At 36.0% G+C, this 20,336-nt stretch overlaps 3 protein-coding genes across 7 annotated transcripts in view; 2 read left to right on the forward strand and 1 right to left on the reverse strand.

The window, feature by feature from the left end:
* Positions 1–7,917, forward strand: part of LOC107740325 (TBC1 domain family member 15-like) — a 9,169-nt gene extending 1,252 nt beyond the window's left edge. Inside the window, exons 2-16 of the mRNA XM_016552736.1 lie at positions 335–430; positions 1,136–1,207; positions 1,388–1,529; positions 1,748–1,952; positions 4,085–4,187; positions 4,307–4,591; positions 4,919–5,022; positions 5,111–5,205; positions 5,323–5,439; positions 5,704–5,804; positions 5,895–5,994; positions 6,113–6,210; positions 6,434–6,550; positions 7,141–7,227; positions 7,349–7,917. Coding sequence (XP_016408222.1) covers positions 335–430; positions 1,136–1,207; positions 1,388–1,529; positions 1,748–1,952; positions 4,085–4,187; positions 4,307–4,591; positions 4,919–5,022; positions 5,111–5,205; positions 5,323–5,439; positions 5,704–5,804; positions 5,895–5,994; positions 6,113–6,210; positions 6,434–6,550; positions 7,141–7,227; positions 7,349–7,555 — 1,929 coding nt within the window. The 3' untranslated portion in view covers positions 7,556–7,917. The remainder of the gene's footprint in view (positions 1–334; positions 431–1,135; positions 1,208–1,387; positions 1,530–1,747; positions 1,953–4,084; positions 4,188–4,306; positions 4,592–4,918; positions 5,023–5,110; positions 5,206–5,322; positions 5,440–5,703; positions 5,805–5,894; positions 5,995–6,112; positions 6,211–6,433; positions 6,551–7,140; positions 7,228–7,348) is intronic.
* A 269-nt stretch (positions 7,918–8,186) lies between these two features.
* LOC107740327 (tryptophan 5-hydroxylase 2-like) lies at positions 8,187–13,996 on the forward strand. The gene is made up of 11 exons (XM_016552737.1): positions 8,187–9,396; positions 9,871–10,014; positions 10,144–10,327; positions 10,421–10,560; positions 10,729–10,796; positions 11,046–11,242; positions 11,367–11,502; positions 11,593–11,719; positions 12,691–12,786; positions 12,876–13,009; positions 13,115–13,996. Exons 1-11 carry the CDS (start codon positions 9,160–9,162, stop codon positions 13,287–13,289), a joined length of 1,638 nt encoding a protein of 545 aa, XP_016408223.1. The 5' UTR covers positions 8,187–9,159; the 3' UTR covers positions 13,290–13,996.
* A 23-nt stretch (positions 13,997–14,019) lies between these two features.
* Positions 14,020–15,826, reverse strand: LOC107740324 (apoptosis facilitator Bcl-2-like protein 14). Of its 5 annotated transcripts, none has more exons than XM_016552735.1 (6): positions 15,749–15,826; positions 15,260–15,390; positions 15,013–15,141; positions 14,843–14,922; positions 14,275–14,538; positions 14,020–14,132 (listed from the first exon to the last, which is right to left on the reverse strand). In XM_016552735.1, exons 2-6 carry the CDS (start codon positions 15,366–15,368, stop codon positions 14,091–14,093), a joined length of 624 nt encoding a protein of 207 aa, XP_016408221.1. In that variant the 5' UTR covers positions 15,369–15,390; positions 15,749–15,826; the 3' UTR covers positions 14,020–14,090. The 5 variants fall into 5 exon arrangements, with proteins under 5 accessions (XP_016408221.1, XP_016408218.1, XP_016408217.1 ...); XM_016552732.1 differs by having other exon boundaries at positions 15,233–15,394; positions 15,741–15,819; XM_016552731.1 differs by having other exon boundaries at positions 15,233–15,390; positions 15,741–15,809.
* Positions 15,827–20,336: the final 4,510 nt, after the last annotated feature.

Raw genomic sequence — 20,336 nt, forward strand, 5'->3', positions numbered from 1 at the left:
CGCGTTTCAGAAAGGCGGGGCATAGAGGAGAAACAATAATGTACAGTATGTGGAAAATAATGTGTTTTTTTAACCTTAAACCGCATAAACACATTTCATTACACCAAATACACCAAATAATGTTCTTTTTAGCAGCATCATATGACCCCTTTAAGTTCAAGCCTCAGGCTGCAGACTAACTTGCCTTTTAAGGCACAGGGAGCGGAGTAACATAACAGGATCTTGAAATGTTTGTTTTTAGTGACCTATTTAGAGAGAATAATATCTCTGGTCACTGTAAATCAAACTGTGTAATGTTCTGTTTGTATATACTTAGTTTTTCTTTGTTTTGCAGGTGGTGTTTGAACACGAGGGAGTCTTTATTCACTCATCTCCAGATGAATCTGAGGACCAGGATTTAATATCGGGATTCCTCAGGATTGTTGATAAGGTTTGGTTTTTGTCAGTTGTTTTTTTTGTTGTTGCTTATAATAATATTTGGATTTAACAGGCTTGTTGTTTTAGAATTATCATGAGATACCTGAACTGGGTCAATGTGACATACATGAGATGTTTTACCACATTCTTGTGTCATTGTTTGGAAAGCTAATACGCTAGTACCATTCAAAAATGTAGGTTTGGTAAGATTTTTAAAATGTTTTTTTTTTTAATTCTGTCATCATTTACTCACCCTCAAGTTGTTCCAAACCTGTATGAGTTTCTTACAGCTGTTGAACACAAACGAAGATATTCTGAAGAATGTTGGTAACCGAACATTTGACGGTAGCCATTGACTTCCACAGTATGGAAAAAATGGCTATAATACTATGGAAGTCAATGGCTACCGTCAACTGTTTGGTTACCCACATTCTTCAAAATATCTTCTTTTTCAGAATTTTCTTTTTTGGGTGGACTATGCCTTTAAGAAGGAAATCTTTTGTAACATTATAAATGTATTTACTATCACTTCTGATCAATTTAATGCTTCCTTGCTGAATAAAAGTATGAATTTCTTTCAAAAAATGTCTTACCCAAAAACTTTTAAACAGTAGTGTATGTATTTAAGAAAATCCCACCTTGCTGTTGAAACATCTGTAAAATCACAGCCATCTGTCAGTATCTCCCAATATCTTATTTTTTTCTTCTTTAACTGTAGGATGGTGAAACCCTTGTGGAATATAAACCACTGGAGGATGCAGATCCCTCAAACATGCTGTGTGCCTGCAAGGTTTGTTAGATCATTCATAAATTATGCATATCCTGTTTCATCTGTGGGATTTTGCATATTTATGTTGACTGAGAGTTCAAAACACTCCTGCAGTTCTTCTGTGCTCTGTACTGGTATTTTATAATTCTGAATAGTTCTGGATTAGGATATCCTGATTTTGGTTCGTTTGATTGTGTGAAGGACTCCAGCTCAGTGGTGGAATGGACTCAGAGTTCAGAAGGCAACCCTCACCGTCCAATTGACCATCAGCTGAGCTATGAAACAGAGTGGGACATGATCAATGCTGTCTCATTCCGGAGAAAAGTCCACACACATGGAGATGGTAAACAATTGCTCTTCTATGAGTCAAATGTGGTTGATATCATTTAAAAATCAAAATTATTGTCACCATGCACTTTACCCAGTACCTAACAGAAAATGTCAGCATGTTATCTCATGCATCAGTCAGTGAATTATGTGTCTGGTCCTGTTTTTCCAAAACCAGAAGATGGAAATCTGTAACAGTAACTTAGCTTATTATTTATTGTCATATTGTCACAGGTGGATCAAACCACGCAAATGACCGGAACAAGTGGGCCTTCTCTTTTAATGTGTGTGACCTCAGGTCTATCACAGTCAAATGTGAGGGCTGGTCATACATCACTTTCCGCTTGAAGGATGGCACAGCACTGCCAGCTATTCATTTCCACCAGGGAGGGAACACAGCATTCCTGGATAGCCTGAGGAAATCAGTTCAGATCAACGAGTAAGTGAAGTGTCAGGGGTTGTTTTAGTGTAAATAGGTCAGGCTTAATCTGTGGCTCAGCTGTAGACAAATATTGTGCAATATCTATTTCAATATCATTCTATTGATTAGGGATGTGAACGGTTTGCCAATGCTGTTTTTTATTGCAGCATTAGTCCAGTAGAGTGTAGTCATGAGTTACAGACATTTTATAAATGATTTTGAATACATTATAAGCAGTGCTGCACAGAGCCTGGCACTCTTATTTAATGTTTTCTGTGCATGTTGTGGGGTAAGATCCACAAAATCATTTTAAATTTGGGTTAAATTATAAAAAAAATAAAAAAAAACAATACCCAGATTTGGGGCCAGATTTGCTAACCGCTTACACCAACTTATACCCTTTTTATTTATGGGAGGAGAGTAGGGATGTAACGATTAACTGCGAGCCGGTCGAAAATCGATTCAAATATGTGATGATTCAAATCGGTTGAGATGCCAAACAATTCGCGATACAATTGGAGTAGGAGTTTATATGAATGTATCTCTGAGGGGAACTGACTATCTTTAGAACAATGAACAATGTTTAGAACAACCTCTGAACAATGCATATTAAAGTAGCATTCATAAGCACAGCTCTGCTTTGTTTACAGCGGTAACCCAGGAAACGCTGTATCATTGCTGTTCATAAGCGCCTCCTGCTGTCAGAGAGTGAATCTGCGTCTCATTCAGCTCATCTGCTGTTTCGTTCACATATGTTTTATGTAGTATAGTTTCACAAAACTAAAGTCAGGCCATTCTGTTTTTGCTTCAAATTTCGATTAAAAACTACTCATGCTGCATCTTTGTTTGGATCATGATTAAAATCCAGTGGTTGCCTCTAATTTTAAATGGAAAGAGCACAGACAAAGCCTTAGTTTGTTCATATTAAGAGATTTCTTTTATTTGTGTAACTTGTTTGATTTGGGGTTTGTTTTAAAATTTAAATTGTTTTGTTATATTTCAATTTCACAGAGAAATGTGCAGCAATAGCCTAATAAAACGACACCTTTTCATTTACTTTGTCTTCAATCTCATTTTGTAAAAAAAAAAAACCCGTGAGAAAATCGAATTGTGAAATCAAAATCGTGAATCGAATCATGAGTTGAGTGAATCGTTACATCCCTAGAGGAGAGTATTTAAATGAGTCATACAAGAGGATTTACTAAGGTTTGCGGTAGTCAGTTTACGACCATTTATTTAAACACCAAAAAATGTCATGTATTAATATGTTAATCCATCAATCCAGTGTTGTTAGTAGATTATACGCTTCATTCCCCTTCCACTACGTAAGGAAAGCTACAACAGTTGAGTGCATGAAGTGGCCAACATTCAACACTTTTGGGTTCATCTGAGTATTTTTGCACTTTTTCTTTTTTGGAATTTTCAGTGTGAATGTATTATTCACACTATGAATACTAAAAAAAAAAAGGCATGGAAAAGTGTGCATTTTTGTTTCTGGAAGCATTAATAAGTATATTTGCTTTTAAAAATTCATGTGTACTTTCAGACGTCTTCCTCAGAATGAATATGGCTTAATTATTTAAAATTTATCTTAAAAGTGACCCCCTGACCTTTTAATTCACTAAATACCACAGGCACTAAGATTACTCTCTCTGACTCACGTAATTCTTCACCCAAGTACTTTATCCTTTAAAACAGAACACATCAAACTGTAACCCAATCTGCATGCATACCTTTGAGGAAGTCTAGCATGTGTTCTGAGGCGAGAGGCCGTGAGCGTGATTCATGTAAGGTCGAACAGCAGCTGTTCGTTTAGAGTTAAGGCTTTATGAAAGGGACAGGAAGACACTCCTCTCCCCTGCGTTAAATATCATACCAGATTAAATCCGCCAGTAACCATGCTGAATTCAGCACTGCCGAGGAAAAGATAACTGTTATTAAAGTTCTTATCTGAGTCTACATAATGAAACATAGACTTGGCTTTGTGTGCTCGGCTTCTCCCGTCATTCAAACCACAGTGATATGGCTAGTGATGTCATATGTTTACAATTCGACTACTTGTTGTTATGTGTACTCTTAAAATTATTGATGGTATTACTTTATTAAGACTAAAGAGTGAATCTTACTATCGTTGTTTCTGTCTTTCAAAGGAGTCCCGATGATGAAAGTGTCTTGATTGTCAGCACCTACAGCAAAGCCTTCTCACAGTCCTTTGAGAATCTTCTGGATGATACAAACTATGGCTTGGTACAGGTTTGTGATTTAAAAGGGGAATCATACTAGTAACCTTCCACGAATTGAGCTTTGATGTAAAAATATTCATTTATGTGATTGAAAGTAGTCTTCACTGTATTATCTCACTCTCCAACCAGAAATTCAAGAAAGATCCTTATACAACAACGCTGGGTGGCTTCTCCAAAGTCACAAACTACCTCTTTGACGCATTTCGGGTGCCTGAATTAGAATGTCACCAGCGGCCTGCCGAGGAGGTAGCAGATTTGTTGGGAGAACTCATTCCTGGACTAGAGATTAACCAGCAGGAAGAGCCTGGATTTGAAGTCATCACCAGAGTGAGTGCAGATCTAATGCCAGGCCAAACTCTGACTCTGGGTCTAGACACAGACAGTCGACATGAGGAATCCTGTACAAAACATACTGTTACCGCGAGTTTTCAAAAGCGCGATAATCAAACACGGTTTTGATGATAATTAAATTTTAAACGGTAATACTAACCATCAGGGCATTTTATCGTGATTTATCGTGAAACCGGTTATCGTTCCATCCCTAGTTCAAACTCAGCAACTTGATTTGGAAATGAGACAAATCTGAATCTGACACAAGCTGTTGTAGTGTCCCATTTTTCCTGTGACTTCTTGTCCACCTGCTTTCAGTTATACCAGAACTGTTTATACATGTATAGTAGACCTGTTTTTAAATATTTCAGAGAATGTAGCTTATCAATTCTGCTGATTTAATCGCAACAGGGTCTTTGCCATGCGGTGAGGAGGGAGGCTTGGAAGTTTTTGCTCGGCTATTTTCCATGGAACAGCACTCATGAAGAAAGGAAGCTCCTGCAAAAGAGAAAAACGTATGCATGTTTCCCTCAGAGAAATGATATAAAGCTCTCTTCTTATCAGATTAAGCATACATAAGATCATGTGTTTTCCCCTCAACAGTGACGAATACTTCAGAATGAAGCTTCAGTGGAAGTCAGTAAGCGAGGAGCAAGAAAGAAGAAACTCAAGGTTACGAGATTATAGGAGCCTTATTGGTGTGTATATAATTACATTGCAAGTTTTATTCTTTAGCTGTTTTAAAAATGTTTTCAAAATATTCACCTTTTCATTACCTGAATGAAGCTCAGTTTGTGGTTGTTGAATCTTTTTAGAAAAAGATGTGAACCGAACTGACCGAAATAACAAATTTTACGAAGGCCTGGACAACCCTGGCTTGATATTACTACATGACATCCTGATGACATACTGCATGTTTGACTTTGATTTAGGCAAGTGACTACATTTGTTTGAATCATCATTTAGTGATTCTCTTCATAAGAACTACTGTATACCACTGTAAAAAAAAAAAATGATGTAATCTACTGTTATGTATACGCCCATGCTGATATCTCCCATGCTGGTATCTTGTAAAATCCTTTAGTTAATGTCAGTGTGATTTTAATTGCACATTCAGTTATTTATATTATGGATAATCTTAAGTGCTTTTCAGTGTAGCGTTGCTTGTATTTACCTAGTTTCCTGTTCCTGTGCAGGATATGTGCAGGGCATGAGTGATCTGCTCTCTCCCATCCTCTTTGTGATGGAGAATGAAGTGGATGCCTTCTGGTGCTTTGTTTCCTTCATGGATGAAATGGTAATACAGTGTGTTCATTACAGAACATCTCTCTTTAGCACTCTTGGGTTTGCTGTGCATGAGAAGCTGTAACACTCATGTTTGTTACAGCATGAAAACTTTGAAGAGCAGATGCAGGGGATGAAGACCCAACTAATCCAACTCAGCACTTTGCTTCGGCTGCTAGACCTGGCCTTCTGGAACTACCTAGGTAAGATACCCCAAGGAAGACTTATTGGAAATAGTCTTTTTCCTTAATGTTGATTTCACAGGATTCTGTGACCATAAGTAGCCATTGTGTACATTTCTGTGTTTATGTGGTTTTACAGAGGCGCAGGATTCTGGGTACTTGTATTTCTGTTTTCGCTGGTTATTGATCCGATTCAAGAGAGAGCTGCATTTTCAGGACGTCCTGCGCCTTTGGGAGGTGTGTAATAACTAATTTAATATTAATTAAATTAGTTATTAATACTCTTTAAATTTAATAATATTAAAAAGATTCATAATCTTTTTTTATTTTTTATTGGCCATCTGTACCATTTCTCAGTACACTGTAGCCATTGTCTGTGATAATTTTGATTATACTTGATTAAGTGTTATATTGGCATTTGATGTCATATTTTATTTTATTCAACTATTTTCTCCTTCAGATCATGTGGACCAGACTACCTTGCCAAAACTTTCACCTTCTGGTGTGCTGTGCCATTTTAGACTCAGAGAAACAAAAAATTATGGACAGAAAATATGGATTCAATGAAATCCTAAAGGTTAGCATTAACTGTATATCATACAATACCATTCAAAGTTTTTTTCTTTTAATTAAAATTTGTACATTTTGAATTAATACTTTTATTTAGCAAGGATGCATTAACAGTAAAGAACTTTTATAATGTTATAAAAAAAATCTATTTCAAATAAATGCTGAAAAGAAAATTATTACGGTTTCCAACAAATACTACTACATAGCACAACTGTTTTTAACATTGATAATAATAATAATAAATGTTTTTTAATCACCAAATCAGCTTATTAGAATGAGTTCTAAAGGATCATGTGACACTGAAGACTGGAGTAATGATTCTGAAAATGAAGCTTTGCCATCAACTACTAATAAACTACATTTTAAAATATATTCAAATAGAAAACAGTTATTTCATAATGTAATAATATTTCATATTACTACAGTTTTTACTGTATTTTTGATCAAATAAATGCATCCTTGATGAGCAATAGAGACTTCTATGAAAACATTAACAAAACCATATAGACCCCAAATGTTTGAACAGTAATGTATGTTATCTACATTTTATAACATACATAAATCAGCTTGTGTTCACCTATTATGTTTTCTTCACAGCATATAAATGAACTCTCCATGAAACTGGACATCGAAGAAATCCTTAGCAAATCTGAAGCTATCTGCATGCAGATAAAGAATTGTAAGGTATGTCCTAAGCATGATTGCAGATATTGGGGTATGTGATCTATAACACATTTTTCTCAGTAATATGTGATTATTTCATCCCATTAATACAAGTTTTGAATCTCTTCCGATATCCTCTAAGGACTTGCCCCATTCAGTGAGTGAGATTCTGGGTCTCAACACAGTCACTGAACCCTCTGCAGCATTAGAAACCAGTGAATATGGAATACTTGAGTCACCTCAGACCTCACCAAGATCCACACACAGACAAGATCACATCATCTCCAACGGCCACAGCCACTTAAAAGAATCAACACACAATGGCTGCAAAGTAGCCTTCATTTCCTAGTGTATAGCACTACAAGATGTATAGTACAGATTTTATAGCCCCTGTATTCCAGCAAGATGAACAGTATTGGGTGTCATGTAGATATTTGCTACCAAATGCCACATTGTAAAATATGCCAGAGAAAATATATGAACGTAAAACAAGGATTCAAAGGGATCCCTAAAGCATTATTTTTGTAAAATCTTGTACCATATTGTCTTTCATTGAAATAATCATTCCTTCTCACTGTATTGAGAGAGTTTTCATAATGTTTCAGAGGTGGGGTATTCATTGTTGAATATTATATATTTTTTTTGTTCTTATCAGTTTGCTCTTTTCCTAAATAATTCAGATTCAAATTAAAATCTGTCTTCCTTCCATTAGTTCATGAGTTATATTTCAGAACACCATTTAATACTGGTAAGTTGCTTTTATTTTTTTTTTGTTTTTCTCTTTTTAAGAGAACCCTAAATGTATCTTACGTTCATTACACTTTCTGTCTTTGTCTAGTGAAATGAGCCATTTTGTATCCCATATTATTACATTAATTAGGTAAGTGTACTTTGTAATTAGTTGGTCACTTTAGATTAAAAAAAAACACCCACAAAAACAAAACAATGTAACTGTCTTGAGAGTGAAGGAGAACATTTGCTTGGCCATATAAACTAAAGTCACCAGTTCCAACTGGCATGTAAATGTGGTTTGAGTCTGCAGTCTTCGTTCAGTCGGCCCGCTGTGACATTTGCAGATGAGATGGAGAGACGGTGAAAATACTGATTGAGGATGAAGTGTCTTTTATCCACTCGTAACCACAGGTCACAACAAAGACACTGCGAATCAAGTTCAATCTCTTTCATTTCCTGTTCCACAGGAAATTGCCTCAGAGGAAGCTGATAGCTCACTGCTCACCGTAGTAATGTTATCTCTTCTTCTAGCTCCCTTTCATTAAAGAAACGGCAGCATTTTGTGCACTGACAAGCATGCGCTCATTCACCAAAACCCATAAACAATATGCATCTTTCCTCAAAGGTGGTCAAAAGGCAGTTTCCACAATTGCTCTCAATGCATTTTACTTACAATAATGTTTAAATAAATAATGTTGACATTTAGGTTCATATTTTATGAAAATTATTGCTCTAATCTCACTACCTTTTTCTTGCTTTCTATATTGAACTTGTTTCTAAATCCTGGCTCTGAAGGATAAACTGTACAAAGGCCTTTATATCTTACAAAAAATGATGGGTGCTGTTTGCGGTTATCAACCCCCACTTCACCGTCCAGCTGGAAAATGAAGCACCATTTACGGAAATCCAGAAATCTGGATTATTTTGCTCCAGATTCACTTCTACTAGAAGGTGAGATGAGCTTATCAACTTCAGTCACGGCTTGGACGTTTCGACATTCCCTAATGGAACAGCCATCCCCTCAAAAGCTAATATGAGCTATTGCCTACCCCGTGAGACAGTGGCCCTTCAACGTCATTCGTCACAATATATAATCCCAGCTCTGATACTGCCGGGGGAGGAGTGTCAGGTACTGTGGTACATGCAAAGAGCTCCCAGTGATCTCTGAAGGGGCAGCTTAAGAGGATATCGTCTGAGACAATAGTACCTTTGCCATATGAAATGCAGGGAAAGAAGACATCTCAAGAGACAGCAACTATGTCCTCTGAACTACAAACTAACCCGAAGGGGCCACAGACAGCCCCTAAATCACCAGTTGGGCTTCTTAGGAAGAGGGGTCAAGAAGCAATTCCTAAGATGCAACCCGCTATGATGATGTTCTCCAGCAAATACTGGGCTCGACGAGGTCTATCTTTGGATTCAGCAATGTATGATCAACAACACCTTGCAGCCTCCATGGTGAGTACTGAACCGTTTTGATGGCCCCTCTTTTGGGCGCCACATTCCATATAGTCAAATTGCCATAATATTTGTTCAAATTTTTGGGAATATATTAAATTATTGTAGTTTTTTGTGCTTTTTTTTAAGACAGTTACTTGCATAAGCCATTGGTTTACATTGGAAAACTGAATTAATGGCCATAGGTGATTCTGGATGCAGATGCAAATCTAATGAAATGTTTTATTACAAAATTCACTAGTTTACTGACTGAAAGCCAGGCCAGCTGGAACTGGGCACAGTGATATAATAAAAAAACAGAAGTCGCTCAAAGGCAGTTAAGGTCAAAGTGTAAATTCTCCTTTTTGAGGTTATAAATTACCACCCTTGTGTGCTTAACGTTTGAAATTACTTTTTTAAAAGAAATAAGCTTTTATCTTAACCAATTTCTGCATCCAAAGAGTTTTACATTCACTAAGTAACACCTCCGCACAGCTCCGCAGGACATCCTTTAATCGGATAGATGAAAGACCTGATAAAGAAGAACCAAAATCCACTCATGACCTTGGGAAATTAGCAGTAATTTTCTCTCTGAAGAATGAAGTGGGCTGTCTGGTGAAAGCGCTGAGACTCTTTCAGGTTAGTGAACACGTCATCTTTTGGTGGGGTAGATTAATAGCACACTTTAATAAGTATATCTAATGCATAATAATTTTAATAAACTTTTGATTGAAACCAAAGTGACATCCTGCCGTTGTATGTTTAAAGGAGAAGCATGTGAATTTGTCCCACATTGAGTCTCGGAGATCCAAGAGAGTCACCAATGAGGTGGAGATTTATGCAGAGTGTAACTGCACAAAGAAAGAGTTCAGTGAATTGGTGCAGCACCTGAAAGACCACGTCAACATTGTCTCATATAACACACCTCAACAAGTGTGGTCTGCAGAGACCGGTAAGCCTGAACTCAGTGAGCATAAGAATAGCCACTGTAATTATGTTCCAGCTTTGTGACAATGTTACTGATTCACCTGACTATTTATTCCAGACTGTTTGGACTATGTGTGTGTTTTGGGTGGGTTGCCAGATGGGGAAGGAATACCATGGTTTCCACAAAAGATCTCAGAGCTGGACCAATGCTCTCATAGAGTGCTAATGTATGGCTCAGAACTGGATGCTGACCATCCAGTACGTAAATCTGTTTAGTAACCAGTTACCAGTGAATAATAGTATATTTATAAACTTACTTTAATCTAGCTTAATGGATTCTGTAAAAATTGTTCATGATACCCAGTGCATTATCTAAGGTTAAAAATGAAACCTTATTGTAAAGTGATTCTTTGTTCTTTGTTGCAGGGCTTTAAAGACAAAGTGTATCGGGAGAGAAGGAAGTACTTTGTGGAAGTTGCAATGAACTACAAATTGTTAGTATGGATTATAATATAGTTTATATTCTTGTTTAATTGTTTTTGGGTTCTTGTAGCTCAATTGTTAACTAGTTAAAAATGCTACAATAGTTCAAAGCTGAAGCATAATACAGTTCCATAAATGGAAATTATATGAAATTCAAGTTAGAGTTTTACAGACTAACTGAAATGACAGAAATTGCTGAGTTTTCTTCCATTTCTTACATAATATGAATCAGAACATCTTTTTTTTTTAAATCTTTTCAGTGGGCAGCCCATCCCACGGATCAAGTACACACCAGAAGAAGTGAAGACATGGGGAGTAATTTTCAGAGAACTTACAAAACTCTATCCAACTCACGCCTGCCGCGAGTACTTAAAAAACCTCCCTCTTCTCACAAAGCATTGTGGATACAGGGAGGACAACATCCCACAGCTGGAAGATGTGTCTCGATTCTTACGTGGTAAAAAATGTGTCACGTCAAGTCACAGCCATGCAACTACTTTCTACTTGCATTATTAATTGCATTCATTCAGTTAAAAAGTCTACACTATTTAATCTGGAGGTTTTGATTGTGAACCTTGCAGAGAGGTCAGGTTTTACCGTACGACCTGTGGCTGGATATCTGTCACCACGAGACTTCCTGGCCGGTCTGGCTTATCGAGTGTTTAATTGCACTCAGTATATACGTCACAGCACTGATCCATTCTACACACCAGAACCGTGAGTATAAACCCCCACCAATAAATCTTTGGTAGAAAATGTAATTTTTCTTCATCACCTCTAACCTGTAAACTGTTTTCATGTCCTCAGGGACACCTGCCATGAACTGCTGGGTCACGTGGCGCTCCTGGCCGATCCCAAGTTTGCTCAGTTTTCTCAAGAGATTGGCCTTGCATCTCTAGGCGCTTCAGACAAGGATGTGCAGAAGCTGGCAACAGTAAGTGTGACAGCAGCTTATTGAATTCTTAAATGTCATCTGGAACTGGCAGGTTCCTAACATGACACCGAAATAAAAAGGTCACTGAAGTTTTTCATGGCATGAAGTTTGATCTATGGTGTTGAGTCACATGCATTTGCATTGAAATCAGATCACCGGCTCTGTATGGCGGACTTCAGTGAGACAATCAGATCTGGGTATAAGGTTTTTGGTTTCAATATGAGTGGGTATATCTCATAAGGGCCTGAAGGAACCTGTTGTAGATAATCTTGCTTCTAAACCTTTGCAATATATGCAACATGTTTATTGTGCAACGAACTGCTGTGCTTTTTTTCTGGCCGGTCTGGCTTATCGAGTGTTTAATTGCACTCAGTATATACGTCACAGCACTGATCCATTCTACACACCAGAACCGTGAGTATAAACCCCCACCAATAAATCTTTGGTAGAAAATGTAATTTTTCTTCATCACCTCTAACCTGTAAACTGTTTTCATGTCCTCAGGGACACCTGCCATGAACTGCTGGGTCACGTGGCGCTCCTGGCCGATCCCAAGTTTGCTCAGTTTTCTCAAGAGATTGGCCTTGCATCTCTAGGCGCTTCAGACAAGGATGTGCAGAAGCTGGCAACAGTAAGTGTGACAGCAGCTTATTGAATTCTTAAATGTCATCTGGAACTGGCAGGTTCCTAACATGACACCGAAATAAAAAGGTCACTGAAGTTTTTCATGGCATGAAGTTTGATCTATGGTGTTGAGTCACATGCATTTGCATTGAAATCAGATCACCGGCTCTGTATGGCGGACTTCAGTGAGACAATCAGATCTGGGTATAAGGTTTTTGGTTTCAATATGAGTGGGTATATCTCATAAGGGCCTGAAGGAACCTGTTGTAGATAATCTTGCTTCTAAACCTTTGCAATATATGCAACATGTTTATTGTGCAACGAACTGCTGTGCTTTTTTTTTCTAGTGCTATTTCTTCACAATTGAATTTGGACTGTGCAAACAAGACGGTCAGTTGAGAGCCTATGGAGCAGGTCTACTGTCTTCTATTGGAGAGTTGAGAGTATGAAGCCCTTTGTTAACTATATTTGAGCACCTCAAGCATTAAGATTTTATAGTTTATAAGTGAATGAATAATCTTTGATTATGCAGCATGCGTTATCTGACAAGGCAACAGTGAAGATGTTTGATCCCAAAACCACATGCTACCAGGAGTGCCTCATTACAACATTTCAAGATGTTTATTTTGTCTCAGAGAGTTTTGAAGAGGCAAAAGAGAAAATGAGGTAAATATATCCAGTCAAATGTGAAAATGGACAATAATCCACAACTGTGTAAAAGAGACACATTTGGACTTAATAATGTCAATTAATGTTGTTCCTTCTAAACAGGGAATTTGCTAAAACAATAAAGAGGCCTTTTTCTGTCTACTACAACCCGTACACCCAGAGCATTGATTTATTGAAGGACACCAGGAGCATTGAGAACGTGGTTCAAGATCTACGCAGCGACCTAACCACTGTCTGCGATGCCCTGGGAAAAATGAACACGTACCTCGGTATCTAGCTAATCAAGAGTCATCAGTGCTTTATTGTAGAATAAATCTGCAACTGTTTTACATTATTAAATTCCAGTTCCATTAATACTTTAACATCTGCAGTGATGTTGATTATCTGGGCTAAACATTTATTAGTCTTGCCTTGATATGAGGATGTATGCCACATAAATTAAGGTGTGAAATATTGCAACCATAGTCATACGGCATTCAAACCCAGTCAACATTTCAATGTATTAAGACACTAAATGAAAAGAAAGGATTTAATATTTATCTAGTCTTTGCCTCTTTGTGCCGAATGTTCTGCTTAAAACAGTTACAAAATGTATGTTTTATTTCAACCTCATAGCAAGTGAAGGCAGTTGGTACATTAATAATGATAAAAAAAAATTAATTAAAAAAAACCTATTAAGCACTATCCTGATTCCAGTGGCATTCTAAACGTATGTATGTGGTGCTTGCTTTATTTGTTATCTCAGTCAATAAAGCATTATATTTTAGCATTATACTTCGATCTGCTTTTTAAAAGTGCGCAGCAATGAGTTAAGGGCACATTTCATTCATAACACTACATTTGATTTTATTTTACATTAAATGTATATATAAACAAGTACATATTTAATACTGTGAATATATACACTTAAATATAACCAGCATAATAAAAGTAAAAAAGTATCTATAGATTTATAAAATATATTTTATAGATTTTAAGAAATCTATTATAATAGCTAATATCAATATATTCCATCAATATATGCATCAATACATATCACATTGACTACTAATAACCATCCATTTCACAGTGTATCTTGTCAATGGACTTCTTCATCATCGTCCTCGTCAAAGGCTTTCTCCTATAGTGAGTCAGAAATGACATATAAGTTGTGTATTAAGCATTATTGTAATTATTGTATTGAGTAAACTTCATTCATTTCTAGTAAAATTATTTATTTGAAACTTTTTTTTAAACTTAAAAACTGGTGCGTAAACTCTCACCCAACCACCGTGCTGTTTAACCCAGGGAGCGAAATACTCCTGCAGGTACTGAGCTCCGTATCCCATGGCCCTGTTCATGGGGTGTAGGTCCAGGGTTTTGAGTCTGCTGGTGACCTCAAAGGCCAGGGCGATCTGCTCACGTTTCCTTCTGCTCTGCAGATATTCTGGCACCACACTGGTGATGAAGGCTTCGGTCAGTTTTTTAAACAAGCCGTAAGAGAACGTACGCTGCAGGTATCCTAAAAGCTCAAGGTTGCTCTGAATCTGAGAAGGCAGAGGGGACATTTAAGAGAAAGAAAAGGTTTTAGGACAGCACACCGAACAGCTATTTAACAGCTTTGATCGTGACTCTTTAATGAGAATTCTAATATTTTATAATTGATTTTCATAATATTTGTTTTATTCCAGTTTTTAACTGAAGTCTTACATTTGGTTTGTATCCATCAAGTTCCAATTTCCAAATATCAAAATATAGCAATTTAATCCAGTGGATTATCTAAAACTATTCACTAAACCAAAACTAACCAGTTAGTCAGACTACAGACTGTAAAGAGATCATGATGTTTACCCTTTCATTTAAGTTGTCCCCTGATTTCTTCAGTAAGTCAACAAGCTTGTCTATAACATCTTGGTCAACATCTTTAACACCTATAAAAAGGACAGAGCACAATTAAAATCTGGATAATCAATAGTGTTATACAAGATTATATTTCGATGACTGATTGTGTATAACAGTACCACCATCTGACTCTAGTCCTTCGTCAACAATAAGTCTTTTGTCTACAGTCTGGAGTAGTTCTTCATCAAGGAGTCCATTGTCTACAATCTGGGTGAGTTTTTCAGCCACATCACCAAATTGCTCATCACCTGTTTTCAACAGACATGGCATTAAAATGAGAATAAATGTTATAATCATCTCAGAAAGGGTCACAGATCTCAAATACAGTATCTCTCTGACCTGATCGTGCCTCCAGTCTGTACATACATGCACTTTGGACCGGTCTGGCGCGGGGCTTTCTCCTCTTCTGGCAGTATGTTTCAAGAAGTCGATATTCATCACTACAAGTTATCAAAGGTGACTCGTCTTCCATCATGTGAAACACCCACTGATTTCTGCTGATTAGATAAAGAAACAGGACATTTTACTTGTTATGCTACATGTTATATCCGTAAAAAATGTAATCAAATCAAAACGATAAATGTGAACTTATTAACATTTCATATCTAAAAAGACTTTAACTGCGCTGTTTCAGTTTGTAAACTGAAAAGAGTTATGGAGCTACAGTTTAAACTTGACACGACGCCACTGATCATATGTAACGTAGTTCCACTGACCGCAAATTTCAGTGCAAAACGCACATTTCATTGTTGTAATTCTTTAATCGGACCACATAAAATCTACTGAATAAATGTAAAAGCAATGCGGTCTCCTGTTTTCTAAACAGAAAATATACAACAAAACTTACCGGGAAACCGGGTAAAGTTTTCCTGAGAGTTGGAGACGTACTGTACGTCAGTACTTGCGACGTATTACGTGCACGGACGTTTTGCACGTACAGCTGTGACTGCTGCTTTCGTTTTCTTTTCGAGTCATCATTCACATTGTTTTAGTTTCTGTCACTGATCTATATAATGTTCTCTATAGATCAGTGGTTTCTGTTCATTTATCAGCGATCACATCATGCACAGCTTTCAATTGTGTTTTAAAAATATTTTATCCGTTTTTTCACCTTTGACATGTCTTATAGCCTATTATTTAATTAATCTACTACATCTATTAAAAGCTGTAGAATTTGTTAATATTTGTAAACATTTTCATCTTTTTATTTAACCTTTTATTTAGCCTTTTTATGTTTTTACCAATTTACAACCATTTAAAAAATAAAAATAAAAGTAGGCTATAGGCTAATAACGTATAAAATAATAAAATAATTTTAGAGCATTTTAAATAATTATTATTACAGACAGTATTGGATGATTTTGCAGAATTTCTGAAGAAAATTCTAATTTCTCTTGCTTCTGTTGTTTATGTTAATATGCATGTTCATAATAGCTAGATGATTATGACGTCTCTCGCCAAAGTTTATCAGTTTAAATATGATATAGGCCTACGGTATTAATTTAGTTCAGGGTGATGTGTATGTGTGTGTGTGTGTGTGCACGTGTCATGTATAATAAACAACAACAAAAACATTACAAGGGATTTTCTATTGCTAAATTTTATACAAATTTAATTTTTTATTTTTTATAAATGTACATTTTTGTAGGCCTATTATTAAAACATTACAAGGGATTTTCTATTGCTAAATTTTATACAAATTTTATTTTTTATTTTTTATAAATGTACATTTTTGTAGGCCTATTATTATAAAGGGTAGCATCTACTAACAAACTACTAACTCAAATGATAAACTATGATTACAAATATTTCTTTGAGATTTTGTCTGCAAATCCAAAAGTACAGTAAGAACCAGGTAATAATAATCTGCATTTTAGTTACTAAATTAATTTTACAGTGTTTATATAGGTACACATTTAAATCCACAGGCAACAGACAGTATTTAAATTTTTATTTAAAGAATGTAGTTATTAATATTGTTGTCTTGGTGTGTCTTTTTATCTTACACCTTTTACCCGATGATTATAAAGGAAGGGTAAGGATAGTCAAATCTAGCCTAAACCATAAAGTACTCACCCGCCCGCAGGTTGAAGCTCTTTAGGAATGACATTTGTGCTTATTTTTTGAGACTCGTAGTTATAAGTAGTCTCACAGAAGGCAATCGTATAAAACACTTATTTTATTGGTTACAATATAAAGCAGTTAATAATAAAAAAAAAACTTCAGTTAAACTAAGAGCTCTATAATCAAACTCTAAACAGCTATATTGGTGATGCTGTTAAGTTCCTCAACAGGGTTTCTGGTGTCCTTCACGCTTAATGCAAGCAGCGTCTAAACAGTGCTTTACTCCTCAGTCTTATTATACTTCTTTTTGGGGAATTCCACTTCTATCTCATTCATCAACTCCTCTATGTCCTGTATGAACCAGTCTTCCTGTTGTAAAAGTATCTGTCTCTGTAAATCATGTCTAATTCCGTCCGCCATCGCCTACGCTGTTGTCTTCTTCTCACACTTTTCCACTTCTTCATTATAGTCTTAATCAGTCTTACCTCCGCTTGTGGTTTTAACACCTTCTCTTCGCCCCGTGAAGTAATTCATAAAATTACTTTTCAGATCTTTGGCTCATTTCATCCTGTTCTACATTATAAACAAAAGGAAGTCAAGTACATTTGTCTACTCTACTCTACGTCAATGTCATTTTAAATATTTCATTACCTTCCAATCACATAGCATTCAAACATCTTTATATTCAAGCATATATGCATTAACTTAAAAGCAAGCAGTGTTGAGGGCAACGCATTACAAGTAACGTGAGTTACTTAATCAGATTACTTTTCTCAAGTAACTTGTAAAGTGACGCATTACTTTGAAATTTACAATGAAATATCTGAGTTATTTTTTCTAGTAAGTAACGCAAGTTACTTTGTTTTCCCATTTATTCACTGACATCTCTCCTGTCCCTGTGTTGAGAGAAACCGGGAGTGAGGTGCTCTGATAAAGGCATTTGCTTCAGCCTGAGGCTTATTAATTTCACTTTTCGAGTGAAAGGGCTAAAAATATAACTTTTGGATTTTTATTTGTTATTAAAAAACAAATAAGCAAGTTCAGCCCAGGTGGCAAAAAGTAACGCAATGCATTACTTTCAATAAAAAGTAACTAAGTAATGCAATGAGTTACTTATTTATGAAATAATGCAATATTGTAATGCATTACTTTAACTTTCCCCAACACTGAAAGCAAGAAAATAATATTTCTTTAAAACAGGTAAATGGCAATATCAGTCAAAACAATATTATAAATAATTGTCAATGTACTAATCTAACAGAAGTCTTTTTAATGGAAACTTCACTTTGTATCCTGTAGCTCTTGAGTCATTTTTTTTTTTTTTCAGCATTCTTTTTCCAGCAGGCTAGCTGTTTTGCGCGGGACATGTAAAACACAGGCCCGATACAGGTCCCAAGACTGGGAAAGGTATGCATCAGATTCAGGATTAAACAGCTTGTGTGACTAATTTCTTCATCCCCATTCTTAAGTGTGAACATGAAAGGAGCGATAGCCAGGAGAGGTCCATAGATTACAGCTGAAGGGATTAGAATCAGCAAGGCGTTCTTTAGTGCTCTGTTTTTTACGGATGACCCACCTCTTCCACCAGTTTGCCCTTCACCCGGACCTTTTTTGCAGAGTACATGCACAATGCCTGTAAGACATGCCAGCATTATCAGTAAGAAAACATCAAGGGTGATTGACAAGTACATAGCTGTTTTAGGAAGCCTTTGTTGGTAGGTAATCACCGCAACGCCTAAAGTGACGATCCAGATTAGAGCTGAGCAGACAACACGATGCTCCCATTTATTCCCTAGTTTCATGTAGCAGACTGCATGTGCTGCGGCCAGGTAGCGCTCCACACACATACTGGTCAAGAGAAGAGGACAGCCGATCAGGTTGAGGATAGAAATGGCCTCTGAAACTGCCAGGAGCTGTCCAGCGCGTTCACTCACAGAAATGTACATATCAAGAGGAAGACTGACACAGAAGATGACATTCAGCACGGCAAGATTGAGCCCCAAAACTTCAGAGGGTGATAGAGCTTTCTCGCCCCTCACTAGCAGCCATAGCAGAGCCACATTAGTTGGGATGCCCACCACAAAAGTTAAAATTTCTAGTGGTAAACGAACATAGGCATAATGTTTATCATTGCACTTATCCACAATGGTAAGAAACAACTGATGAAAATCGCTTGCATCGCTTGTATAGCTGCTGGTATTACTGTAGATTGTGTGTGTATAGGTTACATTTGATGTCCTGTTTGCCATGTTGACTGAGCACTGTAAACAATAAAGAACATTGCTGGTAGTACAAAAACATGGCAAATCAAAAAGCCTTTAAACTCTCAAATCTATTTATGTACACACATACAAATAGGTAGATGCTTATGCATGCATTTAGAAAGTAAAAACTTATTTTTTTGAAGTATTATTAAAATGTAAAATAACTTTTTTCCCCCTATTTTAACATATCTAAAAATAAATTTTTATACCTGTGAGAGGAACAGCCATTATTCCAGTCTTAAGTGTCACATGATCCTTCAGAAATTATTAATATGCTATTTTGATGCCCAAAAAACATTTATTATAATTATTGATTTGAAAACATTTGCTGTTTACTTATTTTGTAGAATCAATTTCAGGATTATTTGATAAATAGAAATATCAAAAGAACAGTATTTATTTGAAATAGAAATATTTTGTAACATTATAAATGTCTGTACTTTTGATCACTTTTGGTCAATTTAATGCATCCTTGCTGAATAAGTATATATACTGTGTTTGTGTGTGTGTGTGTGTGTGTGTGTGTGTGTGTATATATATATATACTGAAGTATATTTAATCAAAAAAATCTACTGACCCTAAATTATTGAATGTATATAGTGTATACAGACACACACACAAATAATAATTATATTTTTAAATGTTTAAATAATTTAAAAAATATCTAAAGTATGATGTGAATAAAATAAGCAAATAAAATACTGACCCTAAATTATTGAATGTATATAGTGTATACAGACACACACACAAATAATAATTATATTTTTAAATGTTTAAATAATTGTAAAAATATCTAAAGTATGATGTGAATAAAATAAGCAAATAAAATAAGTTGTGCAAGTGTTACTGAAAATGCTGAGACATAAAAACTGACCTTTTCTTGCTATGAGATCAATTTTATTGTTCGCTGTCCTTTTTCTTCTCTCTTTTTGACAGATCTTAAATATATCAGTCCTTGTTCTGTTGTGTTCATGTAAATTAAGTAAAATTATTTGAATTTCTGTGTTGGTTCATTGAACGAATGGTGTCCACCACCCAATGAAAATGAGAGAATTTTTTTTTTTTTTTACCACATTTATTCTGGTTTTGAAAAAACCCATGTAGCAAATTTTAC

The sequence above is a fragment of the Sinocyclocheilus rhinocerous genome, unplaced genomic scaffold, assembly GCF_001515625.1.
Source record: "Sinocyclocheilus rhinocerous isolate Xijiao unplaced genomic scaffold, SAMN03320098_v1.1 scaffold1426, whole genome shotgun sequence".
NCBI lineage: Eukaryota > Metazoa > Chordata > Actinopteri > Cypriniformes > Cyprinidae > Sinocyclocheilus > Sinocyclocheilus rhinocerous.